This window comes from Propithecus coquereli, unplaced genomic scaffold (assembly GCF_000956105.1).
Source record: "Propithecus coquereli isolate 6110/MARCELLA unplaced genomic scaffold, Pcoq_1.0 Scaffold62, whole genome shotgun sequence".
NCBI lineage: Eukaryota > Metazoa > Chordata > Mammalia > Primates > Indriidae > Propithecus > Propithecus coquereli.
The window spans coordinates 5,013,723-5,033,466 of record NW_012152174.1 but is presented as its reverse complement, the minus strand read 5'-3'; the positions used below and the strand labels follow the sequence as shown (position 1 = coordinate 5,033,466).

The following is a 19,744-nucleotide window of genomic DNA, read 5'->3' as shown; positions in this document are numbered from 1 at the left end:
GTCTCTGAAGCATATTTTACGCATCTCAAGATGAGGAAACAGGTTCAGAGAGCCTAAGCCTCTTGCCAAAGGTCCAAGCTGGTGAGGGGGATATAGGGTTTCAAAGCTCAGATTTCACCCTCTGCTCTGTCTGCTCTCTTATATTATCAGTAATAGTTTGATTTCATGTAGGAGCGTTTAAACCAATTTCGATTCAGATTTTTAGAAGCAGTCTCACTGTAAAGACAAAGATGATGAGGTCAAAATGCTAGAGTAATAAAAATGAAAATATTAGACTTAGTGTAAAACCCAACTAAACTCTGAATCTGATTACATGGTAACAACAGTGTTCTCTTTGGTCAAGTTAGAACGGCTTATTGAACTTGAACTTTGTCCTAAAGTTGAGACAGGGCAATATAGCATGCTGGGATTTCTTTGCTCTAGCTTGGTGAACTTTCCGCAACTTTTTCATGCTGTGCCCACTGCCATCCACTGAGAGCTACAATGAACAGAGTTTGTTCCATCCCAATGTTTGCCACATACAATACCACACATGGACACACTGATTATCCCCAGAGTTTCCAAACGACATGCTGTTTAAGGGCAACCAGGAAAGAGTGTAGGAAAAAAATGAGCCCCGTTCCCCCGTTTGTTTTGGAAAGATCCCTGGCATAGAGCCTTTTCTGCCTGCCCTCTGTCATGATCGCAGAGTGCCTGACACAGCAAGCAGAGCCTGACTCTTTTCCCCAGTGTCTTTTAGGGCCAGGAGGGAAGGCGTGTGGAGGTCCAGTACCTCACCCTGCCATCATATTCCTCCTCCCGCCCCCACTCCGTCCCTCCACATGGTGCCACTGGCCTTAGAATGTGTTACAATGGAGTGGCCTTGCTCCCGGTCACTCCTTGTACTGTCCCTCCTAGTCACATTCTCCCTCTCTCTCACACACACACCATTCTTCACTGGGGCAGAATCACCTAGGATAGTACAATTTCAGAGGCCAGGAAAATGTTATAGATCGTTACATTTCATATTCTTTCATTTTACAGGTGAGGACACTGGGAGCCAGAGACTGACTGACTTCCTTGGCCTTAGCATGCCCTTTCTATTAATGACAGTGTGAACTATTGATTACCTTTAAAACTTCCTATGATGTCAAGAGAAAATGTGCTTTTTTAAAAGAATTACTGAGACATGGTAGTAAATGACTTTCATCATGGGAAAAAAAAGTGCCACTACCATCATTTCCTCTTTATTTCAAGGCCACACTTAGAGCTATTCTGAGAACATTTTGTCTTTGCAAGCTCCCAGATATATTATTTTTCACCTCATTACCACTTATTATTCAAATGTTCATTTGATGCCAACATTCTGGAAAATGCTGCCATGTATATACCATATCAGACACAAGTTGCATCTATACAACCGGGTCCTCCATGCAGTCGACGCATTGATGCACCATGCATGGATGTATTGTTTGCTGCAGCGGGACAGGGAGACAGTGCATGGAGCAGCCCAAATGGGTCTTTAAAGGAAGCAATGTCCATCCATTTGTGTGTCTAGCGAGTGGGGCCCCTGAGGTCCACTTGCTAAGGCTGACACTCGGCAACTTACATTCAGTTTATGGTATCAAGGAGCAGAATACCTCATGCAACAATGATGATGTCCTTTACCTAGGTGTCAGAGAGGTTGCCCTCAGAGCTTCCAAGGGGGCAGGCAGTGAGGTGAATGGGTAAGGAAGGCCTCCTAGGACAACGGGAGGTGGCGGGAATGTTCCCCAGTGGAAAGAGCCAGCCGCTCTATTTTGTGCAGCTACCGCTCGGCTCCAGAGCAATGCCATGGTGCACCATGGGCCAGCAAGGCCAGATCTCTGATATTTTTTTTAAAAAGCTAGAAATCTGGATTTGTATATTAAATCTCCTATTTTTTTTTCCTAAATATCTCTGAGTCAATATTTTTCTTTTCTATGAGTCAGCTTTGGCCAAATACTACCAGTTTGTGAGTCGCCGTAGAATTTTCCAGGGCAGGATTTGGGGGAGTAGTTGAGTGGTACTTGGCTGGGTAGGCTTGTCATGGCTTCCCAGTCCTTGTGGCTCTTATGAAATTAATCTCATTGATTAAAAGTAAGATGTGGCCATTGGCGACCTCATTCTCTGATGCCATAACCATTTCCAGTTCCTCAGACATCCCCTTTGCTTCGTGCTTTGCTGATACAGTGATGCTTGCAGTCGGATGAGGGCATGGGAAATGGGAGTGTGTGTGGATGGAAGCTCCAGTTATTGAAAAGATTTTATTATTTTAAAAAGCAATTATCAGCATGAATGCATTCACAGGATTTTCAGACAGTCCTCCCTTTAGTGTCTTTTGTTTGGTCCTCGATCTGGAATACCTGAAGGCCACTTTCCTGGCTAGTTAGCATTCTGCACAGTTCATTTGGTTCATGGCAGCCAATGGTCAAAATACTATCTGTATATCGCAGTTCTCCTATTCAATTTGGTCTTAAAAACTGTAGGGGAAAATTACTATAAAAAAAATTTTTGTTTGAGCTCAGAGTATATAGAAAGTCAACACAAATTTATTTTAGATGAACATAAATAGACCTAATAAATTCACCAAGCAGATGCCTGTTAAAATTAAGAATGTTATTAAGGTTTTCCATTAATGTTGTGGGTTGGAGCAGTCTAGGATTATAACTTCGTAGTAATGGTATAGTTTACAGAGGCTATTTCTCTTCAAGCTAAGAATGGAAGAACGCTGAGACAATTAGATGGAAAATTCAGGCGTAATAAGCCTACTTGCAAAGTATATGTTTTATTTAGAATCCTGATATTGACAGTCTTCCCTTAGCTAATTTTCTGAATAGCTATTTTAGTCTCAGGTCGTATTTAGCCCATACAAGCACAGTCACAGACAGGGAAATCAACACATGTTTGCAGATACCTATAAATATGCTATACGTGGGTAGCACTTTTCAAAGTTTCGAAAATTACTTAAACCACCTCTTAAATTGCAGCAGCCTAGCTGCTCAAGATTGTTAAACCCAGCGGAAGTTCTTGTTTGTTCTGAGCTGGTACCAGTCTGCACTGCAGTGATCTAGGAGAGAAACCCAAGCCCATGTTCTGTAGGATGGGAAATGACAATGTTACTGAACTGGGATCCCTCCATAAAGTAATCGTTTCAAAAAGAAAGCGTATTGTCTACATCTCGACAAGGGTTGGGACCCAAAGTTAAATAGGAAGCGAATAATACATCAACACTTCAGCTGAAGAAAATGTTGAAGTGTTCATGTGGACTGGCCAAGAAGAACCAGTACTGCCAGAACCCTTTCACCCGTGTGATGTACATGCTAACTACCTGATGATATGATGATAGAAAGACACATAAAACAGCTATGTTTCCTGGCAGACAGCCCTACTGTAAACCTGGAGATATTTAAATGGCATATCTCAGCCGTGATCCTGGCTGTAAGGATTATTATAGAAGAAGCCATTAACTTACATAACAGATTTCTTCTGCACGCATTGCTCTTCTTGCCAGCTTCTGGGGTTGAGAACTTTGCATCTGACCCATGCATTCTTTAGATGGAAAGAATTAAAATTAGGAGATGTAATAAAGTGACAGGACTTTGTCTTGTGAGCTTGTAGGACATTTGTACAAAGATAAATGCAATTGTGAAAGGGTACAGACTCATTTGTCACGTCAAGCAAAATTAATCCTTAAAAGTATACCTATATTTCCAAAGATTTTTAAAGGAATGAGAATTAGCCTTTTGAGTCTCCTTTTTGTTTCCATTACATGCAAGCTCTCGAGGCAATATGCTTCTATATAATACTATAATACTGCTCTTGAGTCCTTGGTAAACGTTGCCGGTTCTTCCTTTTCCCCATATACTTTCTCTTCTAAAATGTAACAGCTGATTGGTGTCTTGTTCATCTTTTACTTACTTTTGTTATTGATTTCTCCCCCTTATTGTTAGCCTGAACAGGAGCTATGAGAAACAATAGAGACACCTCAGTGCTTCTTTCCTTTGGGTTCAGATTCTCCAGAATGGGAGGAACTGGCAAATAAATGAGGGAATAGACTGTTGCTTTTTACTTGTCTATAAATACATGTTTATGTCTCTTGGTAATGGATTGCCCCTGTGAACAAGTAATCATTTAAAGTTTAATTTTAATCTACACATCAGAGATGGAGATATGGAATTGTTTATGCTTTTCTTTCAACCTCTCTCCCTCTTTGATTTTCACGATAAAGCACATTAATTAATGTGCACTTTTCAATCGCAGGAATGATTAAGACCCAGCTGTGTCTGTGAAATTATAAGTTACGATGCAACACTTGGGACTTATTAATGCTTTTTTTGGCATGAAGAAAAGAGACATAGGTATCTAATATTAAATGGTGTTCCGAAAAGAGTAAGTTAGCAGTTTGTTTGCCAAATTAACTTGCAAAGACATCTAGGTTACAGAGTTTGACATTTCTACACACAAATCTTAAATGATTGATGGACTACTGTAAAATACCTTTGTTCAAAAAAGATAATCTTTGGCAGGCTACTTCAAAGAGTTTACTACTCTGAAAAGATATCTCCATTTTACATAAATTTCCCTGATAGATCAACACTTATTGGAATATGCCTGAGAATTATGTGATATTTACTGTATTATGAGTCTTTTCTTCACTGTACCCAGCAGCCCCTCATGGGATTGTTTTTATTTCCAAGACTTAGAATTTTTATACACATAAAGAGCACTTCAAGAAAATACAGATGGGTAGAACAGTGTATCTGGCATTTTTATTCACTAATGTTTCACAGCAAGGTAGTATTTGAGATTTTTTTAATCAACAATACCATTTCAGGATGTGGTTTCAGATTCTTCTTACAGTATTCTTCAGAGTCTGAAAGGATCCACTTATTTCTTTTTAAACATAGATTGTGTAGTTTTGTTGATGTCTAAGGTCACTGTAGAATTACATAAACCAAGGGAGAAAATCTCAACTAAAGAGTCAAGCTGGTAGTGGAGACAGTGAATGGGCCAGTTGTAGGTGTGTGTGTGTGTGTGTGTGTGTGCACGCATCACCTCTGTGTGAGCTGGAGTATGTTGGGGGTAAGAGCATGGTGCCTGAGGGGAACTGTCATTTAGGTCAGTATGAAAGATTCTGATTTTTATAAAGAAACTGAAAATCTAGATTATTATCAGAAATCTCCTAATTTTTCAGTATTGGCAACTACTTCAATATTCTGAAAGATTCTGGGCTGACCAAACAAAACATGTCTGGTGGGTGGCAGTCTTTGATCTCCATAAACCTGCTGAGAAAAAGAAAAATATTTAGCATAAAAATAAAACAAAAATGCTTCTCAGTTGTCACAGTTTTTGGAATGCAGAGTTTTATAATTGTGAAATAGCCACCCATAATTGCCTTAAGATGATTCAGGACAAAGGAACTCTGTGTCCCGTGCTTGGGAGAAACTTTGCAGGGGGCTCAGATGCAGGGGGAGGAGAGGGCAGTTGGTAACGGATACACGTGCCTTATGTAAAACACAATAGTCAGTGAATTTACAATGGAGAAGATGTGAAACAGAAGCCTTTTTCTCTTGAATTTATCTTCCAGGCCATTTCTTTGCATGGAATTGAATAAAGCTGACTTGCAGGAAAAAAAAAAAAATCCCTTCTTTGCTCTTTGGCAGGGTGAAGTAGAAAAATAAAGTCCCCCCGCTGAACTACTATGAGGTCAGAAGCCTTGCTGCTATATTTCACACTGCTACACTTTGCTGGGGCTGGCTTCCCAGAAGATTCTGAGCCAATCAGTATTTCGCATGGCAACTGTAAGTAGCCACGTCTCACTCACTTTCTCCCTTTTCAGACATTTTAGCCTGAATCAGCCTAGCAAAAAATAAAAATTCAAAATTAAATAGAAAACTAGACTATGTAGATTGCAAAGGTAGATCATGCAAGTCCAGTCAGTTGGTGGGATGACTGTTACAAAACTCTGTCAAATGTTGTTGTAGGGACATGTGGGCGAGGATTAGAAACTTCCCTCAATAACCCTGATGCATTTTTGATTATTACAGGGAGGCCATCGTGTTCACGCCTTAAAACTAGCTATGTGGGAGAATGTCACTATCATGTGGGTATTGTCAGCATTGCACATCGTCATATATAATTAATATTGGGCATTGTTACAAGATATGAACCCAAACAATGACTACTTTGAAGTACTTTAGAGGAAAAAAATTAATATTTTTTAGAAGTTATGTCATTGCTAGACTTGGGTAGAGAGTGATTTTGAATTTGCAGAGAACCTATTTTCACCATTTATAACTTTCTTTTGGTCTCTGCTTCATTGTTAGTAGCAGATACAAACATGATTAGGAATTCAGTTGTCCCTTGAAAAGAAGAAAGTCCTCCTACCTATGTACTGGATAGAACACCCAATTTACAACTTTTTCCCCCTGCCCTTCAAAAGGCTAAGTATTTTATCACAATTAAGGTGTAAGAGAGCATTTTTCCCCCAAATAACTATTTTCCCAGTAATTATCCCCCTCACTCATAAAAAAGAAAAAAACCTGAATGAAACACAAAGGTGTCCAACATGAATATGGGTACTCATGAGCTCCATCAATGCCCAGCTTTCAGCTGGGCTCTCGGGGTTGCAAACATAGGTAATTTTACACGAAGGTGAAGTGGCCAGACTGACAATTAGAGAACGAAAGGTCAAAGGACATGATTAAGACCAAGTTGTGTAGTTCAAGATCATCACTCCTGATATGGCAGAGTTCATTCAACTCAAGGTACCAAAACTTAATGAACATTTATTTATCTCCCTTTGAGATAAGCTTTGTATCTTTTGTGCCCCAGTTCAGAAGGGACCTCAGCCCAGAGGTACTGCTGAAAATCATACCTCAGTGGTCACTCAAATCCGCGATAGTAGAGACATATCTGTTGTTTTATTATAACAACCTCCTTGATGAGTGAGTGTATGAAATTTCAGAGCAGTGGAAGGAAATGCACAAGATCATCTTATAAGAAGCTTGCTTGTGAATAAAATATACTAAGGCTCTCTAAGAAGATACACACCGTGAATAATGCTCAGATACTACAAGGGTTTAATGCTAAGCATAAATCTGTGAATGGTTTTCCAGTCGTTATTTACACCCCTACCCCTCCCCGGAAAACAAGTGCCTTTTAAATGTGACTCATCTTTCTTTCCTTCTAAGTTTCTCTGGAGTATCGCCAGTGTTCTGGATATTGTAGGTGTAAAGGCAGAGAGAGGTTGAGATGTAGGTATTTCTAAAGGTCGGATCTCATTACAAATTGCCTCGTCTCAGCCAAAGAGAACTGTAGGAAAGGAGAAATATGTCCATTGACTACTCTCCAATTCAGGGAAAATTCCAGATCACCTGACTGGCTACACTCCGTTTGACCCTGTCCTGTCAAAGCCCACATTTCTGTGAAAGTAGCCAATTGCTTAACTCAAGAGTGAACTTCCCACAGTTCCTAGAATGCCAACCAACCTAGCAGGGCTGCCTTCAATAGTAGATTATTCCAACTGGACGCCTGTGGAGACTGTATTTTTCTTCTGGCTCCTGGACGAGGGCTCTCGCCTCCAGACCACATTGCCTTTGTGGTGATTGATGGGAAGGCTGCTTTGAAATAGTTTTGTCCCGAGACAAGATCTTTGGCAGACTGCCTCCTCAGGCTTAGCACTCTGCAGAAGATGAAAAGAAAACTGTGGAAGAAAAGAGCACCTTCCTGCAAAGGGTTCACTAGCAAGTTTAAACCCCAGAAAGAGGAGCAAGTCAGAACTTGTGACACTTAGGAATAGAAGTCCAGGCTTATTGTCATCGGGAAATGAAACTGTAACTTGATCGTCCTTAAAGAGCACTCTTCCATCATAGTATTTCCTAACAGAACAGACTCGTTGGGAGATGGGAGATGGAGGCGCGGTCTGACTTAAGCACACTGTGCTTTGTGGCCCACCCCACCCCTCCCTGCCCTGTCATGCTTGGCTTCATTCGCGTTTCCCCCTCTTGCCCCGTGTTCTCTCTTCGCAGATACAAAACAGTATCCGGTGTTTGTGGGCCACAAGCCAGGACGGAACACCACACAGAGGCACAAACTGGACATCCAGATGATTATGATCATGAACAGAACCCTGTACATTGCTGCTAGGTGCGTGGCCTTTTCCTCGCGGCTGCCTTCAGAGTGTCCGAAGGTCCAAGGTCCTAAATTTACCAGCTATGCAGCATTTTTAAGATCTTGAGGTTCCCAAACAGAATATTCTTTAAGTTAAAGGCAACTTTAATCCGTCGAACAATCATTCTTTCAAGATTGTCTGTGTCCATTTAACTTTATAGGATTTAGATTAAAATAATTGCACGTTTTGGAGCTTGTACCCAAATATCCACACCCAGTACAGTGCTCCGCTCCTTCATACTTGTTTGTTAAATTAAACTGAATGTGTAAATGTGTATTATGTAGTGTGCATGTAGAAGCGTGTATATTAAACCTATTTGTATTTTTGCAGTGAGTATATACATCATTAACAGTATATATAATTACTTTGAAAGAATGGCAATGGCAATCAAAGAAAGCATAATATATATATTTTAGAATATTTTTTGTTTGACTGTAGTAAAAAAATACTCATCCACTGAGGCAATGTTATTTAAACAGATCAATGTCCTAAGGATGAATGTCATGGTAAGAATACGGCTTAAAGATGGGTCACGTGGATTTAGGCTTTTCTTCTAACTCTGCCCTTAATGTAGCTAGACCACACCTTCTTGGCCATAACTGTCCTTTGCCAAATGATGGGTTGGATTTGATTACCTTAATGAAGTCCCTTGGTACGCCAGCCATATAGGAGCCCCCGTTTGGAGGTGTGTAGCTCACCAGAATAGCTACGGATGAACGGCGAGAGGGAGCACTGGCCTAGGGTGCTCTGCTGCGGGCTTGCCGGGGTCTGGACTAACTGATCACTTCCCACTGGGAAGAAGAAATGGAGATTGTGTTTGTATCTGGCTATGGGCATAGGTAAAGAACCTATGTGTAACAATAGTGTTTGAATCTTTTAAAGCACTTAGGTGTTCGGAGGTGACAAGTTTTGCAACACAAAGTATAAAAACCATTGACAAAACATCCTGAGAGTACCCTATGCTTGCTCACAGGAAACAACATCAAAACACTTTTAAATACTTACATAGCACGTGCAACTAGTATGTTGTGCACATACATTAACAAATATAGTTCTAAGTTCTTTACCAATGTTATTTAATTCATTCCTGGAAATAACCATGTGAGAAGCAGCTACTATTATCCCCATGTCTTAGCGGGGGAATCCAAGCCACAGAGGGGTAAAGTGACTAGGCCAGAATGACAGAGGCAGGATTAGAACCAGGATGGCCTTGCTCTAGGGGCCATGGTATCACTCCCTGGACTATGCTGCCTACTAGGGAGCAGAGGTGGCACTATTTGTCCTGATAATAACTTTCTAATAGCTGTTGCCCAAAAGCATAGTCATTGTGGTTATTCATTATTAAGTATCAGAATGAGGTGCTCAGTGATCACCTCTCTGGTGAAATATGAGACTATCTCTTAAATACCATTTTTAATTTCCTAAATGTAGCAGAGCTAGATTACATTTGCACCCAATTACCTAAGGGCCGATCAAAACAAATGATTAAACATTGGATCTGTGAGAAATAGTTCAACTCAAGAATCTCCTGGGAATTGTTCACTTTGCAATTGCATCTCTGGGGGAAAAATGACATAACAGACTGATCTTGTACCCGATGATTTCATAGGGTGTGGCCTGCAGGTCCAGGGCAAGAGGAGTGTTAGGAGCAAGGTACTGGGCAGACTTAAAAGTGACCATTATTCCAGCTCATTAAAACCAAGACAGTTTTATTCTAACTCCCCACCCCAAGGAAAGATAGGAAAAAGAAGAAATAGAAGGAGAAAAAGAAAAAACACATTTAATTTTTTAAAAACAATAATAGATTCATCTTTCATTAAAGGTCAAGTTTGTAACATGTTGACATGTTGGTTTTCTCTCCACACTCAGCCACTTCCCTTCCGTACACACCTTTAGAAAAACTCCTGAAAGAGTTCTGGGGCCACCATATTTGGGGCCCCTCCCCCCTTTTAATTTCACATTTCCCAACGCTACTCTGAGAGATCCAGGTTCCTAGGCAGCAAGGAACACGATTTAAAGTTAAATCCTTTCCTTAGGCTCAAGCCATGGCAACACAATTCAGTGGTGCCCACTGGAGGGGGGAGAGGAAGTCCTAGGATTAAGTCAGTTTATGTTCAAATAACTTAATTCAGGAAGAACAGAGTATGAAGTGTGGGATGCACACCCGATGGTTGGGAATGACCCCGACCCCAGTCTGTGCTTCACCATAAAGCACCATTTCTGTTTGCTGGGGCCATGTGATCTTCTGGATATTGAAAAAGATTGCCATCGTCCAAAAGATTTCATTCACAGAATTCTATTTTTAAAAGGCTTCCCAGTTCTTGCAGACAATTGGTGTCAGCAGTCGCAAGCCAAGGCCCATCCAGAACCCAGGGACTGAGTGAGGCTTGGTGGCAAGAACCCCTTTTGATTCTGCTTTATTATTATCCACTTTGTAAATTCCTCTTCTTTTTTAATCTCTAAACTGCTAATTAACATAAATAGGCCATGCCAAAAGGGGGCAATCTGAGAGCTTTCTGAGGAGTTGCCAGTGCATATTAATCAGTTGTTAGTTTACAATTCATATATTCAGCTCCTACTTAAGTTTTGAGGGTAGGAAGGGCAAGGAAAAGCCTAGAGTCGCCTCAAACCTGATACCAGGGTAATAGGCAATCCCATTCCAGTAATGAGCCTGACCACAGCACCAGCAATAAAGTCAAACAAGTCATCAACAAATGCAGTAAAACTGCCTTGAAATTAAAGGACGGGGCAATTCTGGCAGCATACTGAAGTTTGAAGAAACTTCCCAATTCAGCAATTTACAGAACAGGCTCTCCATTCTCCCCCTTACCACACACACACACTCACAGTTCAACAGCAGGCGAGGGAATTTTGTCAGCCAACTGCCCTGCCCCCTCCTTTTATTTTCACGTGAGAGAGGCTGTTTTTATTTTTCTTTCTTTTTTTTTTTCTGTTGCACTTTCCCTAAAAGCAGTAGCAAACAGATTTCCCAAGAACCGAAAAAATATATATATATATATGTATATATATATATATATATATACATATATAGTGAAGTGAATCCTACAAATAATTCCTTTCTTTCTTTCCTTCTCCCCCTTCCCTTTTCTTTTAAGTAATAAGGGGGCTTGAAAGTTTGCTTGGGAGACTTGAGGTCCTGGTTTAAAGCTGTGGGTAATTTTCCAACCCCAGGACTTCCTGTATTTTAGAAAAAGTCAATGTTATTTCAAGGGAAAATGAGCTGTTTTGCTTTCTCTCCCTAGCCCCCCATCTCCTCCATTGAGTGTAGTTCTTTTCTTTTCTTTCTTCTGAATTCCAGACAAAAACGCCCTTGTGCTCAGCTCGCACAGAAGGGGATGTTTAAATATAGCCCCACACCTGAGCTGCTGATTCTGTTTCTCCCCTTCCAAGGGGAGATTGGCAGCAATTTGTAAAGACAACCAAATTCTCAGCAAAACAGGAAGGTGAACAGAAGCAAGAAATGTGAACTTTAGCTCAAGTACGTTTTAGACTTTAATTGACCCTCATCTTGTGAAGAAAATAGTGGCTTCTGGAAATAATTTCACCTTTATCATCTTCCATCTTGTCAATCAAATCATCAAAGCTAAGACTGAAAATATGTTTTCTAAAAAGAGATGGAGATGATGGAGATTAGTTTTTTGTTAGCCCCCTTGATGAACAAATGTGGCACATTGAATACCAAGTATTTGGTGCATGGATTTGACGACACTGAAAGGGCGTGAGAACCCATCTGTGTTCCAGTCTTTGGGCCAATTTAACTTCCAGAGTCCTCCCTCCTGAGCTATGAATATGCAGATGCTGTAGTTCTGGTATCAGAGAGCAGTGACTACAGGAAAGCTTTCATAAAAGGTGTTCCTTAGCGCGCGATGCCATGATTTATCAGAAGGTGCTAAAAGGAATCCAGAGGCATCTGTTGAAGGCTGAGATCTTTTCTTTTTCTTGTATATGGATATCTTGTTTTTTAAAAATATGGGTGTGGGCTTCTCTGCCCTGAACGAGAGATAACTCGTTCAGCAGAAAATGAACTGTCTTGACTCATATGTTTGACCTTGTATTAATTTTTCTTTGTTTATAGGGACCACATTTATACTGTTGATATAGACACATCACACACAGAAGAAATTTATTGTAGCAAAGTAAGTTGTTTCAAAACCGTCTTTCTAAAATGAAGGACCTTAGGATAGTTCTTGAAGAGAGCTTTATTTTAAATGCATGGATGAGATGATGTGGCTAAGAATAATCTGGAAATGCCAACACGCATTTCGTAAAAACCTAATTAGAGGGTAGCTTAGGATTTAATACATGTTCTTTTCTTCATATTTTATTCATCAAATATTGTGTGCATATACATTTTGGAGTTTTAGCTAATTTCTAAACTCTTTTAATAAAATATTGACACTTTTATCCAGGAAAATACCAGTTTTTACAAGTAAAATTTTATTCCACAAATATTTCCTTGTTATATTTGCCATGTCTTGCAATATTAAGTTTGATTTGACTGCTATGGTTCAAGAATTTGATCATTGTCCATTTCAGACAGACGTAAAGTATAACCTAAGCTTTGCTTATAACTCCACGTGGGGATATTTTAGTTAATAAAATCTGTGCCCTAGAAGTAGAAGATCCCCTCGGTTCATTAATTTATGTGAAAGAGTATAACCTGAATTAAATCTTTGTCCACCTAACGTGAATGTCCCCTTTATGTTTAAGAAAATGACTTCCATATTTTAAGGAAAAAGCCTCTTTTATAAAAACCAATTTATCAACTGAAAGGAAAGGGCCAGGACATGTACTTTATCAAAATGAACATAATTTAGCAAGTTAATTTGGATATTTTATGTAAAATTTCCACACTGTTGTTTATTCTTCTTTCCTTCCTCCTTCATCTTTCTCTCAAAGAGAAGACGACTATTTTGTGGTTTAATGAATACATAGGAGTTCAAAATTAAATGAATGTTTCCATCTCTAATCTTTTGTTGTTATGGTGAATTAATCATGGAGAAAGGGTGCGGAAAGCTTTCAATAAATATATGTTCAGCCTCTAGTCTCCCCAAGGGAACTCTTACTTCAAAAATCAAATGCAACAACCTCTGGGCTCTAATTGATTTCTTTCTTGATCCCTGCAGAAACTGACATGGAAATCTAGACAGGCTGATGTAGACACATGCAGAATGAAGGGAAAACATAAGGTACGCAATTTTCATTTCTCTTGCAGCTGCCACTTTGGGTTAAGTTTTTGACTGTTATCTCCCGCCGTAGACTGCGATGTAGAAATGGATCATGCTATTCCCTTTTCCCCCAGTAATTGCTTTTTCCATCAACTTATTGGAGGCTTTAATTTGCAAAAATAGTTTGCTTTTAATGTGATGAAACATTACGACAGCTGCTAGGACTGCATCATGAACTACTTAGGCCCGCTGGGGATTATGGACACAAAGCTGGCTGCCCAGAGTCCTCTGAGTGCTCTCCCGGCCAGCCCACCTCGCAGTCCCAGGCCCGCAGGGAGTCTGTGGAAGAGCTCATAAAAGGCTGCCGCAGACATACAGGGTTTGTGCCGTTGGTCATATAACAGCAGAAAAACACACTTCAACCAGAAGCTTTGTACGTTAGGGAGCCCTGGAGCATCTGGCATTAAAATTAATATGATAGAAGGTTGGCACTTCCAGGCTTGCCTTTCTTTTGTGACATAAAATAAAAACACACTCTTGCATTCTATGCCATGTTTTTATTTACTGTCGAGGCTGCAGTGGTTGCTGTCGACCTCGACTTTTGGTTAACATCAGGAAGAACTTGAATTTTTAACAGGGGAACTCCTAAGCCTTTATTTTAACCTTACTGTGGGCAGATTGTGATATACAGTAAAGAATGGGTCTCTGTGTTGCATGGACTCAATACAAAACAGTTTGAATTATTTTTTCAGGATGAGTGTCACAACTTTATTAAAGTTCTTCTAAAGAAAAACGATGATATGTTGTTTGTCTGTGGAACTAACGCCTTCAACCCTTCCTGCAGAAACTATAAGGTAAAAATGCTATCTGTCTGTTGGAACCAGACGGCCAGGAGGTATTTCATAATTTACTGTGATCGTACCTTCAGCAGCCTAAGAGGGGTAATTCAACACCACCTGGGTCCCTCTCACTTGTTCGAATTAATGTATTGCTGCCCATGAGTGATCCTGAGCAGGCTTCTAAGCTTCCTGTTTGTTCAGGGTTGATTGACACATCTTTAAAGAGCTACCCAGCAAAGTTAGCTTGTGTGAGACCCTATTCTGTATTGTTCAGAACACTGACTGACTTACCACGTATACCATGTGGATTTCCTCTCTCTCTCTTTCGCTTTCTCCCTCCCACCCCACCATCTCCACTCTGAGCACAAAAGCACACTTATATGGTGAGTGATTCCTATTCTGAAAGGTTCCTCAAAACCATGCCATTTGAACCCATAGACTTTACACTAGGTAAGATTTTTCAAGAACACGGGAATTTAATTCCATTAGCACTCAGCTTACTTGACCATGGTCTGCCTTACCTTGGCCTTTATGCAAGGAAAAAAAAAAAACCCCTCTCAAAGAGTTAGTAAATCCAGTTTGTTCTGATGCAGCTAATAGAGGCCCTGCTGAAGGAGCAGGGAGCTCCCCAGCTGTGGAAGCAGAGGTGGCTGTGATCTAAGGTCTCGGCTCCGCATCTGTTGGCTTTCCTTGTGCAGCTCTCTGCCAGTCTGTCACTCAGCAAACACGTGCAGAGTTTCTACCGTGGCCAGGCATTGAGGTCGTACAGACAGATAGGAGGCCCCCACCCGGGGGCAGCCAGGCAAGGAGAAGAAAACTACAGTTCCATGGGATCACTGCCATGGTGACATCATGCAGAGTATTATGGAAGCACGACACAAAAGTTCTTACCGTAGCTTGAGATGAGGAGTCAGGGAAAACTTCAGGAAAGAGGTAAATATCCCCCTCTCTTCAAACTTTCCTACCTGTTTTTCTCTTACCTGGAACACAGATATCCCCACTGTAAGAAACAGGTTCCACAAGGGCAGGAATCACATTTGTGATTGTCCAGAACCTGACACAGTGCCTCGCAAACAGGTGCTTTTGTGAAATAAATCATGAACGAAGTAATGCCTAACCTCTGTCTTAGAGGACAAGGAGAAGTTAACCATATGAAGGAGGAAGGGCATTCCAGGTAGGGGGAACAGCATGAACAGAAGCATGGAGTAAGAAATGAGCTTGAGAAACTTCATTTGATTCTGAATTGCTAGGCTGTGAAGTGACAAGTGTTGACAGAAAGAGGCTAGAGAGGTAGGTGGCTCCAGGGATGAAGGGAAGAGAATAGATTCAGGAAGTACTTAAGTGACAGAAACCAGCAGGATTTAATAATTGATAAGAAATGTAGGATAAAGAGAGAGAGAGAGGAGTCAGGAATGACTGCTAGGCTGTCTCTTGGTGGGTGGATGTGGGGCAGCCACCAATGTGGACAGGAAATTAAGAACAGTGAGGTTGGGCGGGGGGTGGTGCTCCGTTGTGCACATCCTGAGTATGCCTGGCGCTGTGGATGGCAATGCCCGTGGGACATGAACAAAGATATCCAGCAAGAAGATGGATGGATAAGCCTTGATTTAGCGAGAGATGTGGGGAGAAATATACATTTGGGTTTCATCATCATCAGTGAAACCCCAGGAGTGTGAAGAATGAGAAAAGCCATGGTGGGCTGGAATCAGAACCAGGGACCTCACCAGAAAAGATCCCCTCACCTTTTTCTGGCATAGATACTGAAGGCAGAGTCTGTTTTACCCCTGTGCTCATCTTCCCTGTTATGCTTGGAAATGGGGTCCCGCAGGGCCAGGAGTAGGGCAAGGCAAGTGAGGCGCTCAGCTCAGGCACACAATATAAGGGGGCACCAAAAACTTCAGGAATTAAAGTAAATTATGTTTCCAATGCAGTAGTTTTAAAAATCAAAATGTGTACAAAAAAAGTCTATCCTAAACAAAACATCAAGTTTTTAAGTAAAGACAAGATCCATCGGTTTATGATAGAGGCAGCCAGTCCAACCGAACATTTATCCCGGCCGGTGACAGCACACAGCTGAAGCTTCGACTTTAATTCTGCCGCTTAATATTCCATCCCTGTTTGTCATTGTTTAGGACTCATTAAGATGGATGCTTCTAACAAATCCCAAGGAATTCCCTAGCTGGAAAGCTATCTTTTACGACAAATTACAGGTTTTCTCGGCACTGTGATACACAGGCTATGAGTGTTCTAGCGCATTCTTCCTGTACATGTTCCATTTCCCACGATGCTGCACCTCTAGTGATGCCGTCACCTCTAGCTTGTTCTAGCCACATCTGCTGAGACATGTTCCTGGAGCCCGGGCCTCTCAGGAGCTTCAGATGGGATATTGTTCGTACTCAGTCTCTGTCTGTATGCCTAGCACTCTGGATGCTAGTAAGAACCCTTGGCATTGCTTAGAAAAGTGTTCTTTTAGACTCAGGGCACTGCGTGACATTGCTGATGGCCTGGGATGTAATGTATTTGCCTGCAGGGAGAATGACAGCTTCTCTCTTAAGTGCTTTTTATCAATAGGTCAGGTTCAAAACAAAAACAGTGACCAGTCTTCCACTGAAAAGCCCAAGCCTCATCGTAGCACGCAAGCGTCAAGTTGATTAAGTAACGTGAAGCAGGAGAGTGACGCATTTTCAGTCTCTGCCTCCGAACCATGTCCTGATCTATATAATTTTTATAATGGAAGTAAGCAGAATGTGTTAGAAAGATTATAGCCCCAAATAAGATTATCTGGGGAAGAATTTTGAAGGGTACTCACTATAAATCATAAACTATACGCCATACCTTTTCCTTCCCTCCCGTTCTTTCGAACTTCGGCAAAACCCAGGCCAGTTCTTCCTGTAACTGTCTGTACCCTATGGTGGTTTAATTTCCCAGGGGCTCCTGTTTAGTCTGACATGCGGTGACTTCTGCAAGGATGAGTTCTTACTTCATGGAAAGAAGATGTCATCTTGGCATTGTTTTGTCTTTGGACTTTCCCAAAGTCACAAACCAAAACACAAGTTCTTCACTGCTTTCTCCCTTTGACTAGCAATAGCCATGGCCACATTTTTAGGAGTAGGTACATTTTAAAAAAGAGATCCTCCTTGTCTATTGTTTCCCTGCCTGCCAGGATTAGAGCGTGCACTGCCTGGGATGAGGGCGTTTCCGTCGCATCGTTGTGTGCTAAGCATCGCTTCTGAATACTTGCCAGACCCACAGACCGCAAAGTCTGTCACAGTTCAACAGAAAGCTCTTGTTGGGATAAAATATCTGAAAAAGATTTTCATAAAAAATGTTCTGGGGGGAAGAGAACATTGCTTTAAAGAATGTCTAATTTGGCCATCTTTCCCCTAAAAATATGTGTTTATAACACTACTATTTTATGAGATTCACAACTACAGTTTAAAAAACTAGAGCGGCTTCAATGGGGACCATCTCAAGGGCTTACAGATAGAAAAGCTCTGCCATATCCTGAAATGGTTTCAAAGGGTTTAGGGCAAAAGGCACAATTCACTGGAGAACACACAGTTGCTCAGTGGGAACCGCACCCTTTGGTCCTGGGCCATGACCTGAGCACCTTGATTTAGGGGACCGGCATTTACTGCTAACGGCCTGCCCGTGGGTCCTTCCTCAGCACCAGTGCTGCCCCAGGTTTATCTTCTCTCACTTTTCAAATCTATGTTCAAACCATACAACTCCAGGATGATAAACAAAATACCCTAAAACTATAAAGAGGATTGAACCACAAACAAGTATAAAAACATTAAAGATATGGAGATCATTCTATGGACTCGGTGGTGCTAAGATTTTGCATGCTAGGAAGATCCCATGGCATAAGGAAGGAGACAGCGTGGTAGGAAGCAGGAACCACTGTTGTATTGGTCAAGGTAGGCCAACCTCTGACTAATGGCAGTAGCTGAACAAAGAGGTTTATTTCCTGCTCACATTACAGTCAAGTGCGGGTCAGTGAGGGAAGTCTGTTCCACAAGGTCACCAGAAGGCCAGGCTCATGCTGCTCATACTTTGCCATCTCCCAGGTCTCGGAATCCTCTGCATCTGGGGTGGGGGAGAATGTGGAAAGGGAGCCAGAGTGGAGGACCCTGGGAAGTTCTGAGGGGCAAGACCTAGAGGTGGTGCATATCCTTACACTCACATTCTACTGGCCAGAGCTCAGTCACATGGCCACACCCAACGGCAAGGGAGGATGGGAAATGTCATTTAGCGCCATCTGGAGGAAAGGGAAATGGAGTTTGGCAAATAGCTGGCAAGGCTTTGCCACACCCACAAGTGCCTGTGGGGCCAGGCAGGCGGCTTATAGGAGTTCAACAAGCAGGATGAAGATAGATTCCGAGGGCGCAGGGGCCTTGGTGCTGGAGACCACCTGCCTGTCCGAAGAACATGGCAGGGATGGGCTACGGCTGGCTATTGCAGCTAGGTTAAAAAGGACCTGAGTTGACTTTCCCACTTGTTCAAAAGGAGCAAAAATCCAGATTTTCATGTGAAATCTCCCTTTTTTTTAAATTTCAGCTCAGTTTCTTTTCTTTCTTTCTTTGTTGAACGTGGTGAAGTGGCCAAACAACACTCACTAGCAGGCCAGTGATAACCTCTAGCATAAAAGAACAAGGCCTGGATGGGGCACTGGGAGATGGAAGTCAGGTAACAGCTGTCCCCTCACTGCTTTGGACTTGTGTGAGCCCCTCGGCTTGTGGGCCTCTGTTCCCATCTACGGGATCTGAAGCTGGGACACGTTGCTAAAATCACTTCTAGAGCTGCCATTCCGTGATTCTGAAGTAGGTGCGAAAGGCCACCTGAGCTCTGCTTACACCCATGTTTTTGCACCTCTGCTGATGCCGTACCAGTCTGCCAACTAACCGCAGGAAAAATTCCAGTGTCTCCTACTGGGATTTAGTCCACAAAGGCAGCGCTCCTCAGGCAAAGCAAAACCAGAAACTGAGTTTTCTCTATAGCGTTCATGGCTGAACAGATTATTGGGCTTGGAGGACGGTAGGTTTTCTCAGTGATTGCCTCAGAAATTCCTCGGGTTAGAATGCTTATTTCTAGATCATTCCATAAGGATATGGGAATCTATTTATTGTAATGGTTAAGAATCAAGCAGACATGACTGAATTTCAGACTCTCCCAACTATAGAGCCTTGGTCAAGCGATTTAATCTCTCTAAGCCTCAGTTTCTTCATCTGAAACCTATCGATTTATCTCAGAAAGTATTTATGAGATGATTTGCCAGCATGCATATGATTTACGTAGCACATAAGTGCTTTAAAATATCAGTTGCTTTACTGCTGTTGGTTGTTGTTCATAATTAAGTTCTATTATTTCATTTAGATGGATACTTTGGAACCTTTTGGGGATGAATTTAGTGGAATGGCCAGATGCCCTTATGACGCCAAACATGCCAATGTTGCACTGTTTGCAGGTAAACTACCTGATTTCTTCTCATTGCATTTGCTTTTGCATGTTTCCACCTGTCGCTGGGAATCTGCTCTGGAGGA

General features: G+C 41.6%; 1 protein-coding gene across 3 annotated transcripts in view; it reads left to right on the top strand.

Annotated features, from left to right (window-relative positions):
- Positions 1–19,744, top strand: part of SEMA6A (sema domain, transmembrane domain (TM), and cytoplasmic domain, (semaphorin) 6A) — a 125,246-nt gene that overhangs the window by 57,608 nt on the left and 47,894 nt on the right. For 2 of the 3 annotated variants that reach the window (XM_012659550.1, XM_012659549.1), the window contains exons 2-7: positions 5,664–5,801; positions 8,031–8,148; positions 12,270–12,330; positions 13,321–13,383; positions 14,115–14,216; positions 19,578–19,668. In XM_012659550.1, the coding sequence (XP_012515004.1) occupies positions 5,702–5,801; positions 8,031–8,148; positions 12,270–12,330; positions 13,321–13,383; positions 14,115–14,216; positions 19,578–19,668 (535 nt within the window). In that variant the 5' untranslated portion in view covers positions 5,664–5,701. Of the gene's footprint in view, positions 1–4,401; positions 4,409–5,663; positions 5,802–8,030; positions 8,149–12,269; positions 12,331–13,320; positions 13,384–14,114; positions 14,217–19,577; positions 19,669–19,744 lie in introns of all 3 variants that reach the window. The other variant, XM_012659551.1, reaches the window with a different exon arrangement.